Source organism: Bombyx mandarina, chromosome 04 (genome assembly GCF_030267445.1).
Source record: "Bombyx mandarina strain Sakado chromosome 04, ASM3026744v2".
NCBI classification, from domain to species: Eukaryota; Metazoa; Arthropoda; class Insecta; order Lepidoptera; family Bombycidae; genus Bombyx; species Bombyx mandarina.
The window spans coordinates 3,825,651-3,851,363 of NC_143211.1; the positions used below are offsets into that span (position 1 = coordinate 3,825,651).

At 35.5% G+C, this 25,713-nt stretch overlaps 1 protein-coding gene across 1 annotated transcript; it reads right to left on the bottom strand.

Moving 5' to 3' along the window:
• Window positions 1–571: 571 nt before the first annotated feature.
• LOC114249237 (homeobox protein aristaless) lies at window positions 572–25,713 on the bottom strand. Its single transcript, XM_028182732.2, has 5 exons — window positions 25,489–25,713; window positions 10,011–10,217; window positions 9,762–9,807; window positions 2,061–2,254; window positions 572–1,531 (listed from the first exon to the last, which is right to left on the bottom strand). Exons 2-5 carry the CDS (start codon window positions 10,208–10,210, stop codon window positions 1,129–1,131), a joined length of 843 nt encoding a protein of 280 aa, XP_028038533.1. The 5' UTR covers window positions 10,211–10,217; window positions 25,489–25,713; the 3' UTR covers window positions 572–1,128.

Sequence of the window (25,713 nt, forward strand, 5' to 3'; positions counted from 1 at the left end):
ACTGACAATAGATTAATATTGTTTGTCCTTAATATTTTTTGTCTGTAGTGAGATTTGACGAAATTCGTGATTATAGAAGTATAGTCTTTGACAATACAACCATAATAATGCACAAACTTATAAATTCAATCAATTATAGTCGAATTTCGACTACTGGGACCACTAGTTATAATATAAGGTCAATCGATTTATACTTTGCTTTACAAAACGAAAGTGACACCTTGAGATATAAGTTCTAAGATCTCAGTATAGTTACAACGGCTGCCGCACCCTTCAAACTGAAACGCATTACTGCTTCACGGCAGAAATAGGTGGGGCGGTGATACCTACCCGCGCGGACTTACAAGAGTTCCTACGTAATTAGTACGTAATTGGCTGCAATTATTTTTTTATGTATTCAATCAGCCGCAAAATAATGTAAAGTCAATAATCAAAGGGAGCACAGTGTTAAATGTTTTTGAAACTAACGGTTGCAAATCTCTTTTAATTTTATGTATATTTTTAAAACCATAGGTAAATAGTAGTGGAATTCGAAAATAAATTTTTGATTTATTTAAACTGAAACAAAGTATTCTGAACAATAATATTTATTGATAAAAATTTACATTAATATTTACATTTAAAAACAAAATTTATTATTTTGGACGGGTATGTGAGTCGACTATTATCAAAGGCGGCAATCTGACTTTTGGACAATGATTGGTAAATCAGAAAAACGAATTATTGACTTTGTATTCCATTGGCAGTCACAAAACTCTTCGGAACGACATCTTAGATAAATAACAGGTTAACTATTAACCTTTATTTAATGCAGGTTTTGAACCGTATTCTTTGAAGGAGACGATTATATTCAAATAAATCTGTATTGACATATCAATAAAAAAATTTTGTCCAAATGTACAGATTGCCGCCTTTGATAATAGACGACTCATGTAATCTAAAAATACAAATAATAGGATGCCTCAATACACTTAATAATACAAAATTTGGATACTAATGTTAAAATGAAAATTATACAATGACAATGAAAATTCTAAAATTTATCTTACACCTTAATTACAAATAGAGTAATATTTTTTAATTACATTACTTCACAATGTTTTCACAAACAATATGACATTTTTATATTCAGCAAATCAAATCTGCTCTTTGTCTCAACAATTCTAATCTCAATTCGTGCTCCCGTGCTGCCAACCTCAACGCGGCGATACTCGAACTTCTTACATCGTCCATTGCGGGCTGTAAAGGCAACGACTCACTACCAGGCGATATAGGGGGAGATATCGACGGCGAACGATTCGATCTCGTCGCTGCTTGAAACGATTCACTGGGCCGCATATTTTCAGGCGACGATCGAGAATGTTCAGCCGAGAGTCTGCTGTCTTCGGAAAGACGAAGGGAGTCATGAGCTGTTAGATTCACGAATAAGGAATGAAAATGTGCGTGCGACGTTGGGTATAAGGGGGCTCCGAATAGTGGCCGCGAGAGTGGTGGCAAGTATTGTGTTCCGAATAGTTGGGAATTAGCGTACCTGTTGAAAAACAAATAATATATTGGCATTAAAAATAAACATACAGTCACACGTACAGTACGGTCGCAATAATTACGAACAAACACATCATTTTAGTCAATACATGGTATAAAACAAAGTCGCTTTCTCTGTCCCTACATCCCTATGTATTCTTAAATCTTTAAAACTACGCAACGGATTTTGATGCGTTTTTTTTAAATAGATAGAGTGATTGAAGAGTAAGGTTTATATGTATAATAACATCCATCAAATAGTGGAGAAATCAATAATAAATTACAGTTTCCGAAGCGAAGCGAGGGCGGGTCGCTAGTTTTAAATTAAAATAGATTTGTTATGCATTGATTGATTGATTGAAAGTTCTTTATTGCACAAAAATATTGTACATAGGCGAACTTAACGCCATACAGGCATTCTCTTCCAGTTAACCCTCGTTGATGAAGTGAAAGATTCAAGAAGTACGTAGCTGTGATAAAGTTAATACATGGCGACAATTTAAAGAATTATAGTATTCAGTTACTGTCGAACTCACCTGAACGACGCTAATGCGGTGTCGAATGGTTTCCTAAGACCGAATCCCAGCTGTGAGAGCGGGTGTGGTGCCGTTGGCAGCGGCGCGGATGTCGGCAGCGGTTGCACACCGTTCAAGTACCCGCTGTACGGATGCGCTTGTGGTCCAACCTTTTCTTGTTTCCGCCATTTCGCCCGCCGATTTTGGAACCACACCTTTAGCAACAAAATAGTTTCGTGAGTGAACGCGATTTTCATTAAGTGAGCTTGTTTGTACATATTGTGGCAGGAGGCGCTCGGGCAGCTGTTAGCAAATCCCACCCTCCTCGCTGAGCTTTTGCTCGCCCACCTGTCCTGGTGAAACTGGAAAGGCCTCAGGGCCACCAGTAATCCTTCAATGATACAAAAAAAAAAAACATATTGTGGTATTTTCTCTCTCTTGCCTCTGCATATTCATTTAATTCATTGATACGTCAATATTGCTCACGATTAATCTCTGAATTATGAAAAACGTTATTTAATTAACAAAATTACATATTATTCGTATTTCATATTATTTTATGAACTTTTTAACTGAGCATATTTTATACGCCTTTGATTCGAGTCATTCCCGTCACTCCCGTCATTCCCGTCACACACGTTACTTTGAATTTTACGGTAATAAAAAAATTTGACTGCTGTTTTTAATTAATATATACTTAATATTATAAAGAGGAAAGATTTGTTTGTTTGTTTGTATTGAATAGGCTCCGGAACTACTGAACCGATTTGAAAAATTCTTTCACTGTTTGGAAGCTACACTATTCCCGAGTGACATAGGCTATAATCTTTTTTGAAAAAAATAACGATCCCTACTAAAACTCCAATAATGTAACCCAAGGTGTAAAAAAATTACCTAAAATATTCTTTACATCGCGTGCCCTGCGAAAACTATTGATGATAGAATAAAATAATGTACTACGACTTTGTAGAATCCATTATTATTTACAAAAAGTGTTGGGACAGCATATGTCTAACTATTAAAGTTATGCCGCAATAAGTGTTCTTTTATTTCAAAAAAATTAAACAACCTCAAACTTTGTTGAAATTTTTGTTAAAGACCCGAGCGGGGCCGGAGCGGGCCGCTAGTATTGATTATATGTAGCAGTTGTTTTACCGAATTACCTACATCCAATGACGTCGTCCAATCGTAAATATAAAAACGATAATCTGTCACTTAAAGGTTTGTGTTAACTAATTAAGGAACACAGCCCATTCAACTAACTAGTTTGAATAACACATTTTGACATAGCTTAAAATAATTATCGATAACAACCTATTCAATATCGCAATTCAACAGTTCCAATTATAATGGTCTTCGTTGACAGTTAAAATTTGAAAAATATATATTTAAAGTATGCACAATGACTCTTCTTTTTTCTTTTTTTTTTTATTGCGTAGATGAGTGGACGAGCTCACAGCCCACCTGGTGCTAAGTGGTAACTGGAGCCCATAGACATTTACAACGTAAATGCGCCCCCCACCTTGAGATATAAGTTGTAAGGTCTCAGTATAGTTACAACGGCTGCCCCACCCTTCAAGCCGAAACGCATTACTGCTTCACGGCAGAAATAGGCGGGGTGGTGGTACCTACCCGTGCGGACTCACATGAGGTCCTACCACCAGTAACTTCTTTTAGTTATCGTTACGAAAGTTTTTTTTTTTTTAAAACAAAACGTAAACCTTAAAAGTAAATAATAAATATGAATGAAGAAATAAATATACGGAATGAAGCAGTTTTACCAATTTCGCTTTTGTTTAATGAAAACGTCTTCTTGTATAGTGATTGAGTGACCATTAACGTTTCTTTTGTCGTTAAGTCGAAGTTATATTGACATACTTAATGTTCCGAAAGTTAATTAAGTACCGTGTTGTAAGCGGGTGAACGTGGGAAACCTTTCTGAGGCGACATATTTTCCAACTGACATGGGATTATTTGTGAAAAATAAATAAAAATAAGAGTCAAAATTTCGCCGAAGATATAAAGAATAGAATTCGTTAGGGCGTTTACTCATCTTTATCTGATTCTATATCTGCCACGATCTGCTTTTTTCCCACCTTTTCTGATAGCCTTGAGAGGCTATTTCAGCTTTACCCTAGCATGTAGGTGAGCTCTCGGGGATCAAACCAGAAGCGTTGCTAACACTGGCCCTAGCGAGAGCAGTGCTTCGCAGAATCTACCGCCGTATAGGAAACGCGACCCACCCGTCATTTTTCAAACTCAAAATGTAAATGAGCGCCGACTGATTCGTTCTTAGTCATGTGTTTGAATATCGAGCAGTTAGGTAGAAGTTTGCTAGCTAGATCAGTGCTTCCCAAACTTTTTTCTTTCATTATGAATACCTCCTACTCATTTGATAACTCCAGATGTACTCCTAAAATAGGTCTCGTTTTTCTTAACAGGCATAAACTTAGGTAAGCGGTATACAAACGAATCTACTTTTACGAACCGAACGCGCATAGTTTAGCACCTTAGGAAGTTATTAGTTTGGTTTAGTTAAGGATAATTTTATAGTGCTTATTGGAGACAACATTTATAATTTTATATATTAATAATATAATTAATACTCTAATAAAATAAATTAATAATAGACAATAATATTAATAATATTTAGAATTTATTTTAGGTAACTGGTTTAACCTCTCAGTATCTATATAACCATTATCAATATCATTTTCACGAACTAACGAAATTCGCAGGCCAAGTGGAAGATCTCAAAAATGTAACAGAAGAAGCTATCGATTATTTCAAAAACTGTAAACTTAAATTATAACCACGCAGTGTAAACGAATGCCATACGATAAATAAATAAAATTTTCACGTAGCCCTACTCTAGATGATAGTCAAGCTCACGACGTTCCTATGTTTACCAAGGACTATGGACATCGTGAGTAATAACCCCTAACACAAGACATGAGCACGAAGTCTTAATTGTATTGTAGAATAACTGACCTAAGCCGAAAGGCATGGTCACCTAACTCCAATAATACGCAAGATGGTCGCACAGGTATCAGTGAGCTCACAAATCATCCTACCATCTAAAAGAACTTGAAATGGCACCCTAAGAATGTCCTGTTTCAATTGAACTAATTGTTTCATCCGATAGTATGTCGATTAACGAACATTAATAGTCAATGATTCGCACTACTAGCAAGACGATACACAAACACATCATTCCTTTTTTTATATCGACGCTTGAAAGGCAAACGTGACTAAGCGACAATATCTGCTTTATACAGAAATGATAGGCAATAATCATATTCGATGCGCAAAAAATATATATTTCTAGGTCTATTAAAATTATTTCAATCCTACAGCTAGATTCGTTAAAATAGAATTTTTTTCAGTATTTCAACTTTAAATTGGTCTACTGTAAAGTTCACGCACTGTCGCTTAGTCACGTTTGCCTTTCAATCGTCGATATAATTGTTTTTGTGAATGAAAATAAAAATTACATTGCCATCCTTAAGCAGCGTCTCACACAACGTCCTCGCGGAATTTTAACGGCTTTCTGTGACCATAATTTAATGTCTTAATGACGGATATTAATCGTTTTAATCTTCGTTACCGAAGTCATCGGCGAAATCAGTAGATGATTATTTTTTAAAGCTTTTAAGTTTTGCGAGTGAAGATCACGTGACCCGTTTTTCAGGCAATATATCGGTATGAGATATAATTTTACTGATCAAACACAAGTTGTAATTTATTTTGGATAGCGTCACAATGAAGGCGTTTATGAAATAGTTGATTAGTGTATTACAATCGCTTTCAAGACATAATTATGCGTTCGATTAAGTTTAGTGATGTCATTGTCGGATAAGATTTCTATCGTTATTTAATCTAAGAAACAGATCATACGTAGTTGCTTTTCTAGTAGTTTTTTATTTTAACATACTGCAATTATAAGGGATTGATGTTTTGTTCTTAAAAGTAGCAAATAAAGGGACTTTTGTTATGAAGTCTAAATTTGCATATCAAAATCATAAAACACATGGTTAATTTCGGTAAATAAAATAAATAATAATATAAAATTATTAAATAAAATAAAATAATAAATAATTAAATTAAAAGTAAATATTCGAGATTTTTTTAAAACGTTTTTAAAGATTTTTTTGTTGCGTAAATGGTTCATATGAGCTCATAGACCTCATATAGGGAAGGCCACCATTTACCTTGAGACTTGGGGTTGCAGTCTCGTATGTATAATTTCTCTTGTATTGTCTTGTAATTTATTGTCTTGTCTTGTAATTTCTCTGGATTGTATCTCTGATTGAACGGTCGGTTCGTTCTTTGTCGTCTATTTAGGTTCTTTAAGAAGGGCATTGAAAAAAGACCACCAGAGAACCGTTTTTTTCCCTACCTTTGCTGATAGCCTTGAGAGGCTAAATCGGAGTGTTGCTAACACTGGCCTTAGCAAGGGCAGTGCTTCGCAGAATCTACCGCCGGGTCGGAAACGCGACCCACTAAGAAGATCCGGCGAGAAACTCAGTGGACTGTGGGTTAATTTACTCGTCGAGCCCTTCGTCGCGACGTGTTCGGCGAGGACGGTGACCGGGGAGCACCGTAGTATTCTTTCCTTTGTATTTTCCGGTCTCGCTAAATCACACCTGTCAAGTCTCTGTCTTAGTCTATGTCGAGTCATTGTTGGTCGTACGTCCTGTCAAAGAGGTTACAAGCCACGTCACTGACCAACCAGAACGCATAGACTGCACTGTGGCGACCAATCTATATATTTTGGCTCACAATACGCTCTACCACCGCTAATACATAAAATAACAATCGGACTTTCATAGGTACAAAAATTCCGCAAACTCATCGTGTTATTGATTCAAATTAAATAACAGTACATTCACACATTTCATAGGTAATATTCTTCAAAAACGTGTAAAAACACAAGCGCTCAACACTTGAACAACATTTGAAGTAAATTCGCGCAACATTCTCAGGTAACATTGTTTCTATTTTTACTGGCTGCATCGAAGGCGTGCTTAATTAACTTATCGCGTCACATAACTTTTTCTTTTTAATTAATACGTATAAGGGACTTGGTAAAAACATTGACGACTCCATAAAAGCTGGCTTTATAATGTTTTTAATTAAAACATTAATAAATTACACTGCAAACAAATTTTTGGTATTGTCTCAATGGGTATTTTTTTCTTTTGTTTATGACCGTGAGCCATGTAGTAATAAACACTAATTTTAAAACAATAAAGTATGGTAATAACCATGAAAATTACGACAGGAATACGTTTGTTGGATAAACATTGAACTGTATTTCTGTAGATCTTAATGATGTCAGTGTTGTGTGATTTAGAGAACGAAGCTACCAGCTATCGAGTCAATTAATCGACTTTATAAACGAAGCTCCTCTTAATGATAACGATCTAAATTTCATAATTGAAACTTCTTTTACAATTTGATTCGGCATTTTTTTATTGTCATTACATTATTTCTACCGATTCGAAAGTATTCGTAAAGTATTACGTGGTCAAGTTGGATACTTGTATATAAATCTTCTTTTACGATTTGATCCTGAGCTTTTTATTGTCATCATGTTTCTTCCAACGGTTCGACTACTTTACAATTCGACTGTTATTCGTGCTGATTTTTTAAAATAACCCTTGCAGGCAGATCATACGATCGACTGGTGAATGGTTACCGTCGGTAATGGACGTCGGCAATACCAGGGACAGTGTCAAATCGCTGTCAATTACAGTGTGTTTTTCGATAAAAATTTCGTCAGTCGATTACATTTTATTTCACACAGAACAAGCTAACAGTATCTTGAAGTCTGGCTTATTGTTTAGTTAACTTGGGTCTTCATTTTCGAGATCAGAAGAGTCCACTTTGTTAGATGAGCTTTGACCATCCTTTATATTAAGGTTAGGATCTTTTTATTTTATTTCAATGATTTCGCTCAACATACATGGAATTTATTTGTTTTTTTCTTATCGAGTATTTGGATTTTGTCAAATCTTAATTATTTGTCGGAACCAATGTCCAGCGCGTGTGACTAAAATTTGCTCAACCTAAGTAAATTCTAGCACTGATGATGGATGACACTTACATCAACGCCAGTTAAAATTTATCACATGCTTTGACACGAGCTTACAATTACGAAGAAGACTCCTTTCATTTTTAATAACAGGTAACGAAATAAAATATACTGGTTAAAATACGCGCCCATTGTGACCCCAACCTTTCTTCTACAGCGGGGGGTCACAAAGTGCGATTTTCTGACGCTTCTTGACTTTTTACACTCGTTTAATATTTATTCAACGAAAGACTTCGGTAAATAGTATATTCGTTCTTTAATATGGATGATTTAAAGCGAACAAGAATAATCTGCAACAAAATTCAATAGGAATTGAATAAACCGAAGCGGTGCATGTGTGGTAAAATTTTTTTTTCATCAATGTCAAAGTCTGTCATTCGCGAGTCATCATAAGACGTTTCATTTACGGAATTCTGCTATATGAAAAAACAGGGAATACTTTTATAAAATATGTAGGTACATGCATTAAATTAATGCATTGCAAGTACCTACATGCATTACAAATAAAATAATAATTTCATATTTAAAAAAAAAAAACATGCCCGCTGAGTTTCTTGCCAATTCTTCTCAGGACGGAGGCCAGTTCTTCTGAATTGGCGGTAGTTCTTTTAACTTTTTTTTTTATTGCGTTTTGACGTTCAACAAGTATGTTATTTCATTTATGTTGAATTATTTTTTTTTGATTTGATTTGATTTGATTTGATATGCTACTCGTGCTACTTGTGGAATTATTTCAAATTGTGATGTGATTTTTTGTTAATTTTTTTGGTCTTTCTTTGCAGCTTTGTGACTGAGCCAAATTCTTGGTATTACAAGAGGTGCCTAAGCCAACAGTATACACGAAGCCCTCGCCTAACACGAAACTGACGCAGTCCAGGCGCTATGGGTTTTTCTCTTAAGCCATGGATAATGTAGATTTTACTGATGATAGGACCTCTTGTGAGTCCCCGCGGGTAGGTACCACCACCCTGCCTATTTCTGCCGTGAAGCAGTAATGCGTTTCGGTTTGAAGGGCAGGGCATCCGTTGTAACTATACATGAGATCTTAAAACTGATATCTCAAGGTGGGTGACGCATGTACGTCGTAGATATCTATGGGCTCCAGTAACCACTTAACGCCAGGTGGGCTGTAAGCTTTATTGCTTAGATGGGTATCTAAGCAATAAAAAAAAAAAAGATGTAGTTCATGATGATCTTGGATGAAACAAGAAGTGTGTCTATGCGTTGGCTCGATTTTGGTAGGCTTGACGGTCTCGTGTTAAAAATGTTAAGGCCAAAACAGCGCGACAAGGATCCGAAGATGCAATGGAAGCGGTTCATGAGTAGATATACATAGTATTGGCGCACCCACTGTTCAGTAAATACTTAACTTCGGTAACCTACAGACAGTAGACATCACAGCGTGAACGTTTCTACTTATCTTGAGAACTGAAGTCGAAGTTTCGCTCACCCTTTGAATTGAAATACAGGGTTGTAGCGCAACAGAACTAGGCCGAATGGTAATACCTACATGTGCTCTTGAATGATTAATGATCATTTCATTTATCATGAGTACAGACAAAAGTTTGTTTTGTTATACTGTTATAATACAATTCTGTTTACAACGTTAGTAGTGAATATCTTACCTGGATTCGGGCTTCAGTCAACCCTATCTTTAAGGCTAGCTCTTCTCTGTAACAAAAGAAAATCGTTGATAAAATACAATTATGATTACTGAGCGAAGGGTTAGTCTTTTATATGTGGAATTTAATTTGCAAAGAAAACTAGTCTCCATCAACCATGTAGTTACACAAAAGTAATCAGCAACTATGTAATTTAACACATGACTAAGCCTAAAGCTTATTTTATCAAATTTTATTACTCAAATAACCCACCTAGTAAAGACGTCAGGATAATGTGTTCTTCCGAAAGCCTTCTCCAGTTCATCCAATTGATAACTAGTGAATGTCGTCCTGTATCGCCTCTGCTTCCTTCTGGGGATGTCCTCATCATCGGGACCGCTGCCTGATCCTGGCCTCTCATGGTCCAAAGATAATTCGGGAGTTGTTGAAGAACCGGGCTCTGATACTCCCATTATTTCACTGTCGGAAGAGAAAATAGGATTATTTACTAAAATGCTTTTAGAACATAACCCCAGCTATGTATTAAAATTATATTTATTCGTGCACTAAACGCAATGTATTAAAGTTGTTACATACATCCAAAAAGATCCAAAATTTTTAGACGAGCCATTAAAAAAAAATTAGGCGGCATTGTTTTTTGTATTTTTAAAATGTTAATGTTCGCTATTTAGAAAATCTTTCCTTATGCCCATAACATGCTTTACTGCAAACTTGCCATGGTAGTTATTTTAAAACTATAGATACATCTATTGTATTAGGGTGTAATGCGTCTATTTATGAATATTTTTAAATAAGGCATGAAAATAAACTCAACCACGATCCGTATCCGTATTCTACTGGAATTTTTCGCTATCATTGCCCAGATAGAGGTTGAAGCAGTTGATTAATTTACCTATATGTTTGACAACGAAAAAAAACTAAATGTCGCAATCTTATGAAAAGGTCGCTTCAAGTCAATTCATCTCTTAATGAGCATCATCAAACAGAAAATTATTCCTCGAACGTGTTATGACCCTCAGAAATGAGGCACGCGAAATGAAAAGTATGTGTGTATGATTGTAGTATCAAAACGTCTTGTGGAATCCAGTGTACACTTCAACTGGCTACTTATTTATTTAGCATGATCAAGGTCATCCGAATAATCGGATATTTCACAAAGCTATTAAGAAACGATGACACGATGAAGTTAGCAAGCAATTCATGGTAAACTCAATCTTTACGGTTCATTTTAGCTTAGCAACAAATACTTGTTTTTTTTTCTCCAAATAATTGATTACAATCATTTTAATCTATTTGTTATTATGCGATATAGAGGTTTTTTTTATTAATAAAAACAAGTCAATACAGAAATAAATAGTATCAAACGAAAAAAAATGTAATCAAGAATTTTATTCCTCACTGTTTATGTATCAGTTTCATTTATTACAATTACTACGATAAAGTTAGTTGTTTTGTTTAAAAACGTTATTACAATGAAAATAACTGTTAAAATTGCATTTGTTTCTCGATTACCGTGTAATAAAGATAATTGTTAGATAAAAGAACGTTAAAGAATTACATTTAAAAAAAAAGCTATGGCTGATAATAATGTTTATGTTAATATAACAATTGTGAAAGCGGCTCTGCTGAGTCCTGTAGTATAAACGTCAAGCACAATTAAGCTTTCTATCGCGGTAACCCATCTAAATGGCAACGAACAAACATCCGCCTTATTTAATTGTGTTATTAATATATTACACGAGCGTGGTGGGACCGCGATTTCGTACGCGCCTTAAAATTGATGAATATATGTATATATATTACTAGCTGACCCGGCAAACGTTGTTTTGCCATATATAAGATTTCTAGTGTAGAAAAAAAAACTATCTTATTGTAAGTGTGTATGGATGTGGTAAATGAGTAAAAGAGGCATGTAGCGCTGTGAACGATGAGGGAATATAAAAATAACAAAACCTCATTCAACCACATACCTATGGCCTTATTATAACAAAAAAAAATGCCCAAAAAATAAATGTTAGGGGTGGACAGCCCTTATCACTTAGGGGTATGAAAAATAGATAGTAGCCGATTCTCAGACCTACTGAACATGCATATAAAATTTCATAATTTTAACTAAATCCATACAAATTTGGATTTGAAAAATTAATAAGAAAACGATTCGCTTACCAAAGTATTTTCAACATCATCTTTGGTTGACTGTTTAACATGACTTTAGGCATTAAAATCCGCCATTATACCTATACTTTGTGTATAAATGTTATTTTATAAAAACTGCATTAGTGCATATAACCGCAGGCAATGTAACTAACATGTTTGGGAATAGACGCGCGGGATACAATGCTTCGTGACACGCGGGCGACGCTTCTCACTCCCACCTCCGTTTCAGTTTTTAACTTCTCGATCGCGTGAAAGTTAACTCGAAATTGTATAGAGTTGCTTCGTTTGCTGATAGGCAGACGTTAAAAAACTCGCACTAAACACAAATATTACGCGGATTTAGATAGCTCATTCAATTTTGTTGGAATTACTTAAATACGATTTCATAAGATTGATTTCAATCTGACCTATTAGCTAAAATTACCACTTACGAACAGTTAAACCGCAATAATAGCTTTATTGTTAATACCCAAACAATAATAACAATAAATTAAAAGACTCATTAAATATTTGTAAAACGAACAATGCACTTTATAAGTACAAAGCTTATTAATAGTAAAAGTATTAAAACACCTTCTTGCACGACAAAAAGTCATATATGAAACTTGGATGTTTTCGCAAAGACACAAAAACAGTTCCGTCACAGGCGGCTGATTCGTTGCGTAGATATTTAATGCAATTATGTGATATCGCTGGCAATTTACAACTCTAGATTTGATACGAAACAAGATATGGAAAGCGGTAGACGTTTCAGGCTTTTTTTTTATATTAAAGTTTGCTCAACAAGAAAATAATTAATAAGCCAGTGAAGTACAAAAGAGAAATAAAAAACGCATTCATTCTAATATTATTTTTGTTCAGTGACAACAAATGAATAAGAAATTTAGTTTTTTTTCTTTCAAAATAACATTTTTCAACTGTTTTTACCATACTGGGATTGAGACTCATTTATTACATTTATCGGAATAATCAAGAATTTATCAAGAATTATAAACAATTAGATTTGGTACCCCTGTACCAACAAGAAAATATGTGATATTTATAATGTTGACGTTAAGAAGCCAGTGACGCCAGCGTTTCCGCCATCATATTCAAATTCGTCTTGAAACTAATTAAACAATAAAACACTAGCCTGTCATTCTAAGAAATAAAATTTATCATTAATTTGACAAACCCGTTAACTAAACCAATTAGTTTTACCCGAAAAACAATTAGCACAGTTAATTAACTTTAGAGATCCAATTAAACAAGTGGTTAATTACTTTTTAGTGGCAATTAAACGGTATATAATTAAAACGGCTCGCTCGCTCTTCCGTGCGTATTATTTTTAAATTAATTTAACTTTAAGCCGATTCAAAATATTAGCGAGTAAGTTTTTCTAAGCACTCGATAATCTACAAAAAAGTGTACGGTCTAATTTCACGTTCATGAAATTATTTATTGGCAACAAAACTTGTAAAAATTACCAAAGTATTTTTTTTATTGCTTAGATGGTTGGACGAGCTCACAGCCCACCTATTGTTAAGTGGTTACTGGAGCCCATAGACATCTACAACGTAAATGCGCCACCCACCTTGAAATATAAGTTCTAAGGTCTCAGTATAGTTACAACGGCTGCCCCACCCTTCAAACCGAAACGCATTACTGCTTCACGGCAGAAATAGGCAGGGTGGTGGTACCTATCCGCGAGGACTCACAAGAGGTCCAACCACTAGTAATTACGCAAATTATAAATTTGGGGGTTTGATTTCTATTACACGATGTTATTCCTTCATCGTGGAAGTCAATCGTGAACATTTGTTGAGTACGTATTTCATTAGAAAAATTGGTACCCGCCTGAGATTCGAACACCGGTACATCACTCAACACGAATGCACCGGACGTCTTATCCTTTAGGCCACGACGACTTCAAGACTTAGTATGCGCTAAAAACCACAAAACTAAGAGAACAGATGAAAGGATAAGCCTAATTCGTAATTTCACTCATTAAGGCTAGTGGTAAGACGTATCGCATAGATACAATTAACCTGCCTATTCATATGCCCGATTTAAAGATATTAAACAATACAATGGTGATTTTTGTGTGTCAAATCTTAGTAAAAATCTTCACTGTCATTCACGTTGAGATGTTCATAGGCTGTGAGAAGAGCTAAAAAAACAAATGGGTAACCTACTCACGAATAGCAGAAAAAATTAGTAAGGAAAAAATATTGAGTATCATTTTCTACTTTGTTTGTGAACCTTTTCTTTTGCTCAGTAGCTATTTACTTCTAGTATTGGCAATAAAAAGAATCGAAAATTTTCTAGATTGTCATTAACAATACAAAAAATGAAAATATATTAGATGAATTTTAATCTTGTGGTCCCAAGATTATGGTAGGATTTCGATCATTAGACAAACACTTTACAAGCCACTAAACATTTTAAAACATAAATATGAATACACATACCATAAATACGTGTAGGTATAAAGAGCGGTAAATCTTGTTATATCAGCACACTAATAAATAATTGTCACCCCGCATATTCGTATGTGCTTATTAACCAAGAAATCGAAGGTTCCAGGCGATATATTTTCAGTACATCAGAAAGATATACGTATATATATTTACAATGTAGATTACAAAACAAGAACTCTTAAAAATATATTTTAAGCGAAGCGATGGCTGTCTTATCTGTTTGTTTATTAAAAAAGTTCTTGAATGCTATTTTTATGACGAATCAAACAATAGTTGTTAGTTTCTTTACGAATTCTTAAAGAAAAAAATGTTAATCCTTCAATAATTCTTTATTGTGTTTTCACTAAGTAAACTGCATTCATAACGTTTGGATACAATTTGTCACTCACTGCATCTATTCAAGTTCCCTTGTTTTTATGATTGAATCTGTGAAAATTGTGGCTGTGGATTTTGAGTATTGGAAAATATGATCGTTTGTCTCAATATAAATTACACGTGTTTAGTAGGTTTTCGTCTTTAAATCCATAGGTTTGTAATTAATTAATTATGTAGGCAGCGGCTTGGCTCTGCCCCTGGCATTGCTGACGTCCATGAGTGACGGTAACCACTTACCATCAGGTGGGCCGTATGCTCGTCTGCCTGCTCGGGCAATAAAAAAAATATCACTTTGGATAATTCAGAAGGAATTTATTCTGCCTATATTATTACACTATTCAAAAATCGAATACACCCGTCAACAAAACCTAAAAAATAGCGGATAGTAATTAATTACAAACTAATTAATCATAATAGCTAATAGAAAAACAGTTACTAATTTGCGCGGCTTATCCAAAAGTTTGGAGTTTCCAATATCGAATTGAAGCAGTGACGCGCAACTATAATAATGGCCTGTGCACACCACTTTTTTTAAAGGCGCCGTCGACGCGCGTTAGTAGCGATACAGACGCGTTCGCACACGTGTCAGACTCAGCCCGTAGACCTTTATAACATCTGTATAAATTCAAATAGGCGTTTGAATCGATACATACGCACCTGTGTATCGATAGAAAACGTGCTGGCATTTTGCGTTTTTAAGCAGAACCTTGTCAACAGTAGCAAGATGGCGCCGGTCGAGAGCATTGATTGCATGCGCTTTGTTATTAATTTTAAAAAAAAGGAAGAAGAAAAATTACCGATTACAGGCATTCTTTAACACTTTATTCGAATAATTCGGCAATCGTGAATTCCACAATATTGGCCGATTTTGAATTTCAGTTATAAAGTGCTCTGTGTCGAAAGGCTCCATTTTTTTGTTCCAAAGACGTGCGATGCACCAAATTGCTCGATTGCTACTAGCGTAGATTCACACTTCCCTCGTTGCGAGGGAAACCCCGCCCGCAGGGAAGGCGCGCGCGCTAGCGTTGCATCAGTGTCGCGCGTTTGAATCGATACAAACGACAACAAACTGCTCTGTCTGTCGATGGGCGTTTCTAAAACGCGCGTCGACGGCGCGTATAAAAAACGTGGTGTGCACAGGCCCTAAGATTATTGACTAAGGCGATACGGTTTCATCATTGTTTTCCATAGATACAGCTCACTGAGTTCCTCACTGGATCTTCTCAGTGGGTAGCGATTCCGATTCGGTGGTAAATTCAGCGAAGCACTGCTCTTGTTAGGGCTAACGTAAGCAGATTCTCTCAGGTTGAGCCAGTGAGCTCGCCTACCTGTCCGCGCTTAGCTAGGATGGCCCCTTAGGCTACCAGCGAATAGATAGGGCAAAAGAATCGTTTGGTTGCTTCGTGAACAGATCGCCATTGAAATACACTGCACCGTGTTGTGGCAATCTGTGTAGACAGTGAATAGTTATTTCTGTTTATAAGCAGACTGTTTGGAGCAAACCTGAATTGAAAACATCTTTCTTTTTTATTCTTGGCTTAGCTTGTCTACCCACATACCATGTTTGTTTCTATTTTACAGAATATTTAAACATCTGATTTATTTGAAAATTTAAAGGATTAATGTCAATACATTAATTTTATAACTACGCTCCGATATCCTGACCAGTATTAACAGGATAAAAAAAAGTGAAAATAATTATCAATTCAATTTGCTATTTACCTAAGCGTGGTTTTACCTTAAACCGCATATATTAAATTAGTTGAGCTGGTTAAAGATAAAAAAATCTAATTTAAATAGAAGACATTTTTGTTTCTGTAAATCGATTTGTAATTTTGCCGATAAGAGTGACAGCTAATCGATTGCAAGACAGAAATAAAAATGTTCTCGCCAGCGCGCATCTTATGGCATATAAGTGTACAACATTAATAAAAAGATAATCCTTCCTATTTATTATCATGAATTGAATACTGTAACCGAACTTGAGAAATTTATTAATTTTTTTACTGGTGGTTTACCGCCCCGCCTATTTCTGCCGTGAAGCAGTGATGCGTTTCGGTTTGAAGGGTGGGGCAGCCGTTGTAACTATACTGAGACCTTAGAACTTATATCTCAAGGTGGGTGGCGCATTTACGTTATAGATGTCTATGGGTTCAAGTAACCACTTAACGATCAGGTGGACTGTGAGCTCGTCCACCAATCTAATCAATAAAAAAAATAAGGTAATTTTTTTCCGAACCCTATATGCACAATCTCATCGAAAATTTGATTATTTCTCACAGGTGCCAAATTACTAGGTACCGACTTTCGAATCGATTGTTCTAATCTAAGACAAAGAATAAATCGATTCTGCTACAGTTGACGAACGATTAGATCTGATCGTACAGCCGTAGTTTGCGAAGGTCCACGGAGCGTGACACCGCAACACCTGCGGAAGACCATCTGCCGCACGCGCCGGTAATTGTACTGAAACGCTTAGTACTACATTTTGTTCGGCCTGCAATATGTTTTTATTTATTTCATTTACTTCAGATTTTGCAATCATATTAAATTCATTAACATTTCATATAGTATACTACCTATAGAATTAAATAAAAATAATAACTACAATTTTGGAATAAAACAAAATCAAATAATAATAATAAAATTAAATTAAAAAAATCAAATATTAATAATAATAATAATAAATTTAAAATTTGAATAATTCATTGGCATTGAAATTACAAAACTAGCCAAGCTTTTATTAAAAGAATGCTAACGATTTAAATTCAATTTATAAATTCTTAAAAAAAATGTGTATTGAAAAATTCCTTCCTTTTAACTCGGAGATATTAATTTAAGCCGCTTAATTAACAAAAAATAATAATAAAACAAATAATAATAACATTTTATAATAATAAAACAAAAACTCAAAATTAACATAAAAACTACCTAACCTAAAGGCCGGTTTGGATTCAGAGTGCTCAACATGCACACGTGTCCAGTGTTGCATTATTGGGCAGTCCAGATCCATTCGTGAGGCGAACAGCCGTAGAGGTAGCTGTTGCGACACGCTTATAAATTGGTTGGTTATTTTTTTTAAAGAAAATTTATCTATTGCTATCTAGTGCTGTAGACACGATTGAAAGTGTTTTCATGGCTTAATTTCGCGTTTACTTTAATTACTGTCAATGAATGCGGAATGTTCGATTGACCTCCGCGACCTCGAGCGCTGCATTGTTTGCGACCACAAAGTTTTAAAATCTAATGTAAAGTTTAACTATATTTTTTTTGTTAATTAAGTCGGTTTAAATCAATATCTCCGAGTTAAAAGGAAGGAATTTTTCAATACACATTTTTTTTTTAAATTTATTAATTAAATTAAATCGTTAGCATTCTTTTAATAAAAGCTTGTCTAGTTTTGTTAAGTTTAATTTTAATTCATTTTGTTTATTTTAGAAACGTTCGATATCAATGAATTGTTCAAATTGCATGATATTTTGAAGATTTTAGTTACGTTATATTTTGAAACGTTACTGAAATAAAAACTGTAGTAACTATTTATGTTTTTGCGATTGAAAACAAACACAGAATACAGAGAAATTTGAGCTCGAACCATTTCGTGGAAAAAACGAATTAGCCACCGCCACGGTCTGGTATTACCTATTTGCAAATTAAAGAAAAAATCGTGTAAATTAAATAAAGCAATCACGGTGTAGAGTTAACGCTTCGCCGACCGAACTGTGAATATTGGAGGATATTATCCATTGATCGACTCTGCCGACCGAGTAATCGATGCATTGTTGAACCAAATTTTTTACCTCCGAACTAGCGGTCTCGAGTTCATTTGCCCCCGCTAAATAAACTCAAGTTTTTGCTCTATTACCGACTAATTTAAGAAAAGCAACTTTCATTCCGCAACGCCGTTCGACAGACAATCAACGCGGCTCGAAATAAAGTCTAAGCAACTGAATTAATTAATAATTCAATTATCGGGACAACGTCGAGTGAAACGATCGTGTACGATATATTGTTTCATTTAATTCTCGTGCCATAAATATTAGCAAAGATCGCTATAATTTAATACGCTATTGAATAGTTCAGGTCGTTATGCACCCTGTAAAAAGTAGTAAAGTCAGACTTAACCGCTTCAAACGTAAGGGCTTAAGGAATAGCTAATGTTGTTTACGAGCTTGGCACTTCGTCGGGCCAATATTCGATGTGTATATTCGATTTTGACTTTTACGGCTCTCGTATCAAGTGCTAATTTAGTTTTAAATGCTAAGTCATCTCTATGGACGATCTCGACCGATTCAGTTTACAGAAACAGCCTACTGAGTTTCTAACCGTATTTTCACTGTGGGTCGCGATTCCGATCCGGTGGTAGATTCAGCGAAGCGCTGCTGTAGCTAAGGCTAGTGTTAGCAAATTCGCCAGGCTGAGCATCCTGAGCTCGCCTATACTTTAGATAAGCTTTTCCTCGAGTTTACTAGGATAGGTAGGCGAGAAAGAAAAAAAATCGATTCACTTTACCGTGATACGTGCATGTTTTACTGAAGCCAAATAAAAACTTAAACGCGCACGTATTCATAGATTGTAACTTCTGCTAAATAACAATGCGATGAACAAGATCCGATAAAATTATAACTACCCACGTATTTAATAAAGCAATCGGCTCATTGATTGATCGATGAGTTATTTAAATAAAAAATGCTTATTAGAGCTCAGCTAATTTCTTTGCTAAATGGTAAACCAATCGATGTTAAACACTACTGCTATCCGTGCTGTTAATGATTTGATGCATTCGTGTTACAAAATAGAGTGGTGAAATGTTTTAAGCCTTATATTTTTTTAATTACGCTTATTATTAGTCAACGTTGTCGTAGCATCAGAAGTAGACGAGTTTTCGGTTTAAATAAATGTACCTGTTGCAATAGTCGGGACAGCTGCAACACCTACGCTTAAAGTATGATATGGCTAAAACCAATATTAACGTAGAAATTTCTTGGAAATTTATTGATAAAAATAAAAAGTTTCTAATCGTAATTCGTTGGATAATTATAATATAATAAGATTATAGAAGCGATAGAAGGTGGAAGGATGTAGTGCTGAAGGACAAAAGGGAATGCAATGTTGCTGATGAGGATGTCGAGAGAGAGAGAGAGAAGATTATAGAAGCGATATGAGCCGCTGAGGTGCCTTGCGGATCAAGCATACTATCATGGCGAGTTGCGCCACTTTGAGAAGGCGGCACGACATGAGAACCCTCTTGTCGTGGCCGCCGGAAACTACATACCCGATCCTGTAGACCGTTTGGTAAACCGTCGACGTCGCCCAAAGCACGTCATCACGGATCCTCCTGATTCATTAACGGTGCTTTTAGGCAATACAAGCACCGGTCACCGTCCTCGCCGAACCCGTCGCTTGCGACGAAGGGCTCGACGAGCGAATTAACCCACAGACACAGCCCACTGAGTTTCTCGCCGGATCTTCTCAGTGGGTCGCGCTTCCGATCCGGTGGTAGATTCTGCGAAGCACTGCTCTTGCTAGGGCGGTGTTAGCAATTCTCCGGTTTGAGCCCCGCGAGCTCACCTACACAAGCTAGGGTACGCTGAAATAGCCTCTCAAGGCTATCAGCATAAGTAGGAAAAAAAAAAAAAAAAAAAAAAAAACATGGCGGCACGTCGCCTTATGTTTGAATTATTTCTATGCAGCGCTTACTTACATATTAACGAAAAGTTTTTCATTCATTCATAATCGCGACAAGGAAACTCCACAAAAAAGAATTAAATCACACCAAATGCCTATTTGGTCTATAAAATAAGGCACTTGCAACTCTGAATGTGGAATTTTCAAATAAAACCAGTTTATTTGCGTCAATAAAAATAATTCAAAATGCATACATATTTATATATTACATACATAAATTAGTTCTTTACTGTACGGAGAAATGAATCTAAGATAAGAATGGGATAATTATATGGACTTACCTACCAGAGACGAGTTTAACAATATGAATTTTCTTGGAACAGAACAAAATGGTTTACCAAGGAATAGGGCAGATTGAACAAATGAAAATCTTGTAGCTATTCTTTGGTGGGCCTCGTGAGCTATCCCTATTATAGACAAGAATTGCGTCATCAATTTCGATACCATTAGAAATTTGTGATACATTTTCTACGGGCTCTTTTTAAGGTCACGCTTAAATAGCCCACATGAGTCATGTTTGGCTTTGATATGTATGGAACCATTTATACCGTGCAGAAAGAAAGAATACTCCTTAGCTACAAGCCTGCATCGTTCAATACTCCTGCATAAGCTGCAAACGTATTAAAGGTGTCTAAAAAATTCAAAACAAAAAAAAACCAGTACTTTCGAACATTTCCGTCTGAACCTCTTTTTACCTAAACATATTTTTGTTCGTTTCGCAGTTTATCATCAGCTCTGAGAATTCGAGGGATTAAGCGTTTTTGTCCATTAGAGCATCGAGCTAAGTGTTAATGGTGTCTCGGATTATATCGCTTAAGCTTTAGATAAGAGTCACTGGCGTCTGACTCATGCGTCCCCTTGAGTGATTGCTGTCGGCTACCTGATAACATCAGCCTTCCCAAATCCTTAGTTTTAAAGTCCAGAATTCAACGACGAATATTTGTGAAATTGAAATTTTATTTGTAGCCTAGAAATATTATTTTGGTTCATTGTTTGCTTTTCATTGTGCGCACAAGCAAACGCTTCTGTTTTTTTAACCTTAATTGATGTTTCTTACTTCTAGATGATTTAAAAAAAAACAGAAATTTATTCCTACTGTCGGTGTCTATACCACAGCGAGTCTCTTCTCTTCTTCAACCCGTGTCCACCCAATGATGAGTGTAGGTCTCTTCGAATGCACACCATTCTCTTCGGTTTCTTGCCTTTCTCATCCAGTCTCTACCAACCACTTTGACCAGGTCACCTCGTTGGCTGCCTACCCACGTTACGACGTCCAGTACGAGGTCTCCAATCCAGTACTTTTGTGTCCCATCGATTGTTAGTGCGGCATATGTGGTCGGCCCACTTCCACTTTTTCCGAGCAATCACTTTGGCTATGTCAGTCAAACTAGTTCTACTGCGGATTTCGGTATTTCGCATTCGATAAGTATTCGTATACGGTGAATGCACTATTGTAAAAATATTTCATGATTACTTCATCTATTTCAAATGATATTTATCTTAACATTCATATATTCATGAACCCTAATTACAACGTCTGAATATTAAAAAAATGCAATCAAGATACCAACGAACTAGATACAAGTCGACTTGCCTATCACCCGGCTACTACCCAGAGTAGCGTGTAATGAGAAACCAGAATGTTAATTAAGATCTAATTAAGTCTAATACAATCAACAATGCTGCCCGCGTTTCGGAGGCATCCGCAAGTCATCACAAGGGCTTGCTAGACCGGCTTACCAAGACCCGTGACCTTCTAAGGAAGTATCCGAGCTGAGTTCATCGGCGCGGGTCTATTCCGGTGGTGAATTTAATCGAATTGAGATCGGCCAACCCTTTAGTAAAAAATCGGTTAAAACCACTCGTTCCGAAGTCTATTGTGATGTGAGAACTCAATTTAATGTACATTGATGCAATGGACGTGAGATCACACGAAAGGGTAATAAAGATATCAGAATTTAGTGTGAAAGGGAATTGTCGTGTTGAGTATACAAATTGACTTGGACGGACCCTTAATGAATTAAGAGAAAACGTAATTGAAACAAAATTTTATGTGGATATTTTGGGTTTTATATAAACGGTCTATAAGGTTAAAATAAAATAAAACATTAGAAAAATTAGTCGATTCGCAATTTAGATTTTTTGAAATTAGGTTTTACTGGTCATTAATCAAAACTAAAGCCACCACGTTTTCATTGCGTCGAAAGACAAGCTAACGACTCATCTGACGTAGATCACATCCTCCGCCCCACCCTACAACCTCCATAGTCACGGACTACTACATAAAAAACACAACATAGGACTTCTTGTGAATCCGCAAGGCTAGGTACCACCACCCCGCCTATTTCTGCCGTGAAGCAGTAATACGTTTCGGTTTAAAGGGTGGGGCATCCGTTGTATCATACATACTTAGAAATCATATCTCAAGGTGGGTTGCGGCATTTACGTTGTAGATGTCTATGGGCTCCAGTAATCACCACTAAATAGGCCGTGAGCTCATCCATCCGTATGTTATAAATATATATATAATAATACTAATAAATACAAGATCAAGCCGTCAAATTAGTTTTAATTAAGTGCAAACGTGTTAGGCAAAAGTTGAATTTAATAATGATGAAAGTAATACTGTGTTTTATGACATTATTGGTTCGAGGCATAAATACGTTTGTGGGATGGTGGTATCACGCAGCGCGCCAAAGCAGTGCAGCCCACAATCCGTCTGATAGATAGGATTTAAGTGGTTTTTCAATAGGATAACAATTACATAAATCATTTGTCATTTATATAGTAAAATTGGAGACCGTCAAAGTCTTATGACTAATGATTCAAGGGGTATTCAGGTTCTGATGTCTGTGAGCGCTGATAAGTGTTTAAAAACAATTACTCCGTATGCACCTATTAAAGTTAATATAAAAAAATCAGTTTCGAAACTTCTAGCAAGAAGCCTTATATGAAAAAAAATTATGGCTAAACTACTACTTGAAGTCGTCGTGGCCTAAAGGATAAGATGCAGCGGTGTTCGAATCCCGCAGGCGGGTACCAATTTTTCTAATGTAATACGTACTTAACAAATGTTCACGATTGACTTCCACGGTGAAGGAATAACATCGTGTTATAAAAATCAAACCCGCAAAATTATAAAATGCGTAATTACTGGTGGTAGGATTGTGAGTTCGCACGGGTAGGTACCAGCACCCTGCCTCTGAAGCAGTAATGCGGTTCGGTTTGAAGGGTGGGGCAGCCGTTGTAACTGTATTGAGACCTTAAAACTTATATCTCGAGATGGGTGGTGCATTAATGTTGTAGATGTCTGTGGTCTCCAGTAACCACTTAACACCAGGTGGGCTGTGAGCTCGTCCACTTATCTAAGCAATAAAAAAAATATCTTTTGGGTAAATTTATTTATCTGACTATTTATTTAATATTATTACACGCTATTCCACGCTAAATAATGGTAAACGCGCTATAATCTGGGCTTTAGATGAATGTGGTAATATATTAATATAATACAGAACAGTATAATATAATATAAATAATAACTAGCTTCTACTCGTAATCTCTATCAGTGTAATTTCACATGGGATTGAAATGGTTTTTTCGGTATAAAAGATAGCCTATATCAGTCTTCTGATTTGGCGCCATCACTTTTATAAACATCATGTTAATTCGTTGCTTCGTTTCGACGTTAAAGAAAGACAAACAAACACACTTTATATAATATTACATACAATGTATAATAATTAAACAATGTAAACTTGTGTCTAAGTTAATTCCGTTTTGCAGATTAATTAATTCTTCGCAAGTAGGTACTCTTCGACAGAGGAATGATTTCAAAAACTCTAAAGTTTCATAATCTTACATTGATGGTACTCTATTAAAAAAAAATCGATTTCAAATTATTTTTTTTTCAAATATATCATTAATTTTACTAACAACATTCAACAAATTATTTTCTAGAAACGAAAATTAATCACAAAAACAGCTGTCGATGCCGACTGACGCGCGACTCATAAAAATCATAGAATCTATTTTTAAAAAAAAACCTAAATGCAAATAAGACAATAAAACCGCTTTAATATAATTAAAAAAAATCATCTTATTTACAACGTACGTCGGTGATAAACATAAAAAAAAAAAATGTGCGTTCACGCTTAAAACCATCAAGAAACGATATATGTCCATCTAAAATCGTATAAAGCGAAGATCAATAACATTAATACGCTATTGTTATCCGTCTAACGCTCATAGAGGCAAAGATACGGGTTGTAACATTCAAAATTTACTATAATAAAAGTTGTAAACAAAATTAACAACAGAAGGAACCCCGCCGTTTTCAATTTTGAGCCTGACATCGCCCCTAATTCAATAAAGCTATAAAGTTCACCTAATTATGCAAATGCCTTTTGAAATATCAGGTATTAAGGCTTTTTTTTCGACTCCCAAAAAATATGATGGGAGCCCGTCAAAATAAGACCGTTTTCGGAGTTGATTAATGGATTTTGTACCTCGGTTCATTAAAATAATGACATTATTTTAATAGTTAATTGTTGTGAATAATTAGGGTGTCGGCAGGAGGCATCGCGTTCGGTAATTTATTTAAAAATTTAAGCTCATCAACTTGTAGATGAGCTGTTTATTCGTTTTTGTGGGCGAACACGAGAGAATAGTTTATTTAACTCACTCTTAATAACAATTAAAGTTTATGCTAGCATTTTATTTGTAGTCACTTTTTGTCTGAGACATTTAGGCCTAAGCGTAGTTAGTAAAAATTATTACACTTAATTAAGAATTATGCATAATCGATACAATCGTGGACTGTAATGTTTGTTACTCGCAATCGAACCAGACCAAATCAAATTTGTTATTTTAATCATAAAAATATAATTAATCAAAATGAAAACTAAAGTATTTAAATTAAATTTTAAATAAACAAATTTAAAACTCAAAAGTCAAATTTGAAAATAAAATTCGCAAATTTTAATTAACACTCAATCAGGAAAATTTAATTAAACGTTAAACCATACCGTAATGTTAATTGAAAACGAACTTACCTCGCACAATTCACAACGATTCAAAAACACCGAATATAAAACTCAACTCAACAAACACGAGACGAAAGTTAGTGAGCACGTGAATAAATTGTCGTCAAATAATGACCACAATTTACACGGTACCCCGTGACGATCCGTGATACAACAACGTAATAAAATACAACACACCGACGCCTCCAAACGGCTGATAGAGAATAAAGCTGGAGCCGTGAGCGATCGCCTACG

Coding starts and splice junctions, on each gene's coding strand:
- LOC114249237 (XM_028182732.2), bottom strand. CDS start 10,210: ATGGGAGTATCAGAGCCCGGTTCTTCAACAACTCCCGAATTATCTTTG. Junction 9,808..10,010: donor TATCCTGACGTCTTTACTAG/GTGGGTTATTTG, acceptor CTTTTGTTACAG/AGAAGAGCTAGCCTTAAAGA. Junction 2,255..9,761: donor TGACTGAAGCCCGAATCCAG/GTAAGATATTCA, acceptor TTGTTGCTAAAG/GTGTGGTTCCAAAATCGGCG.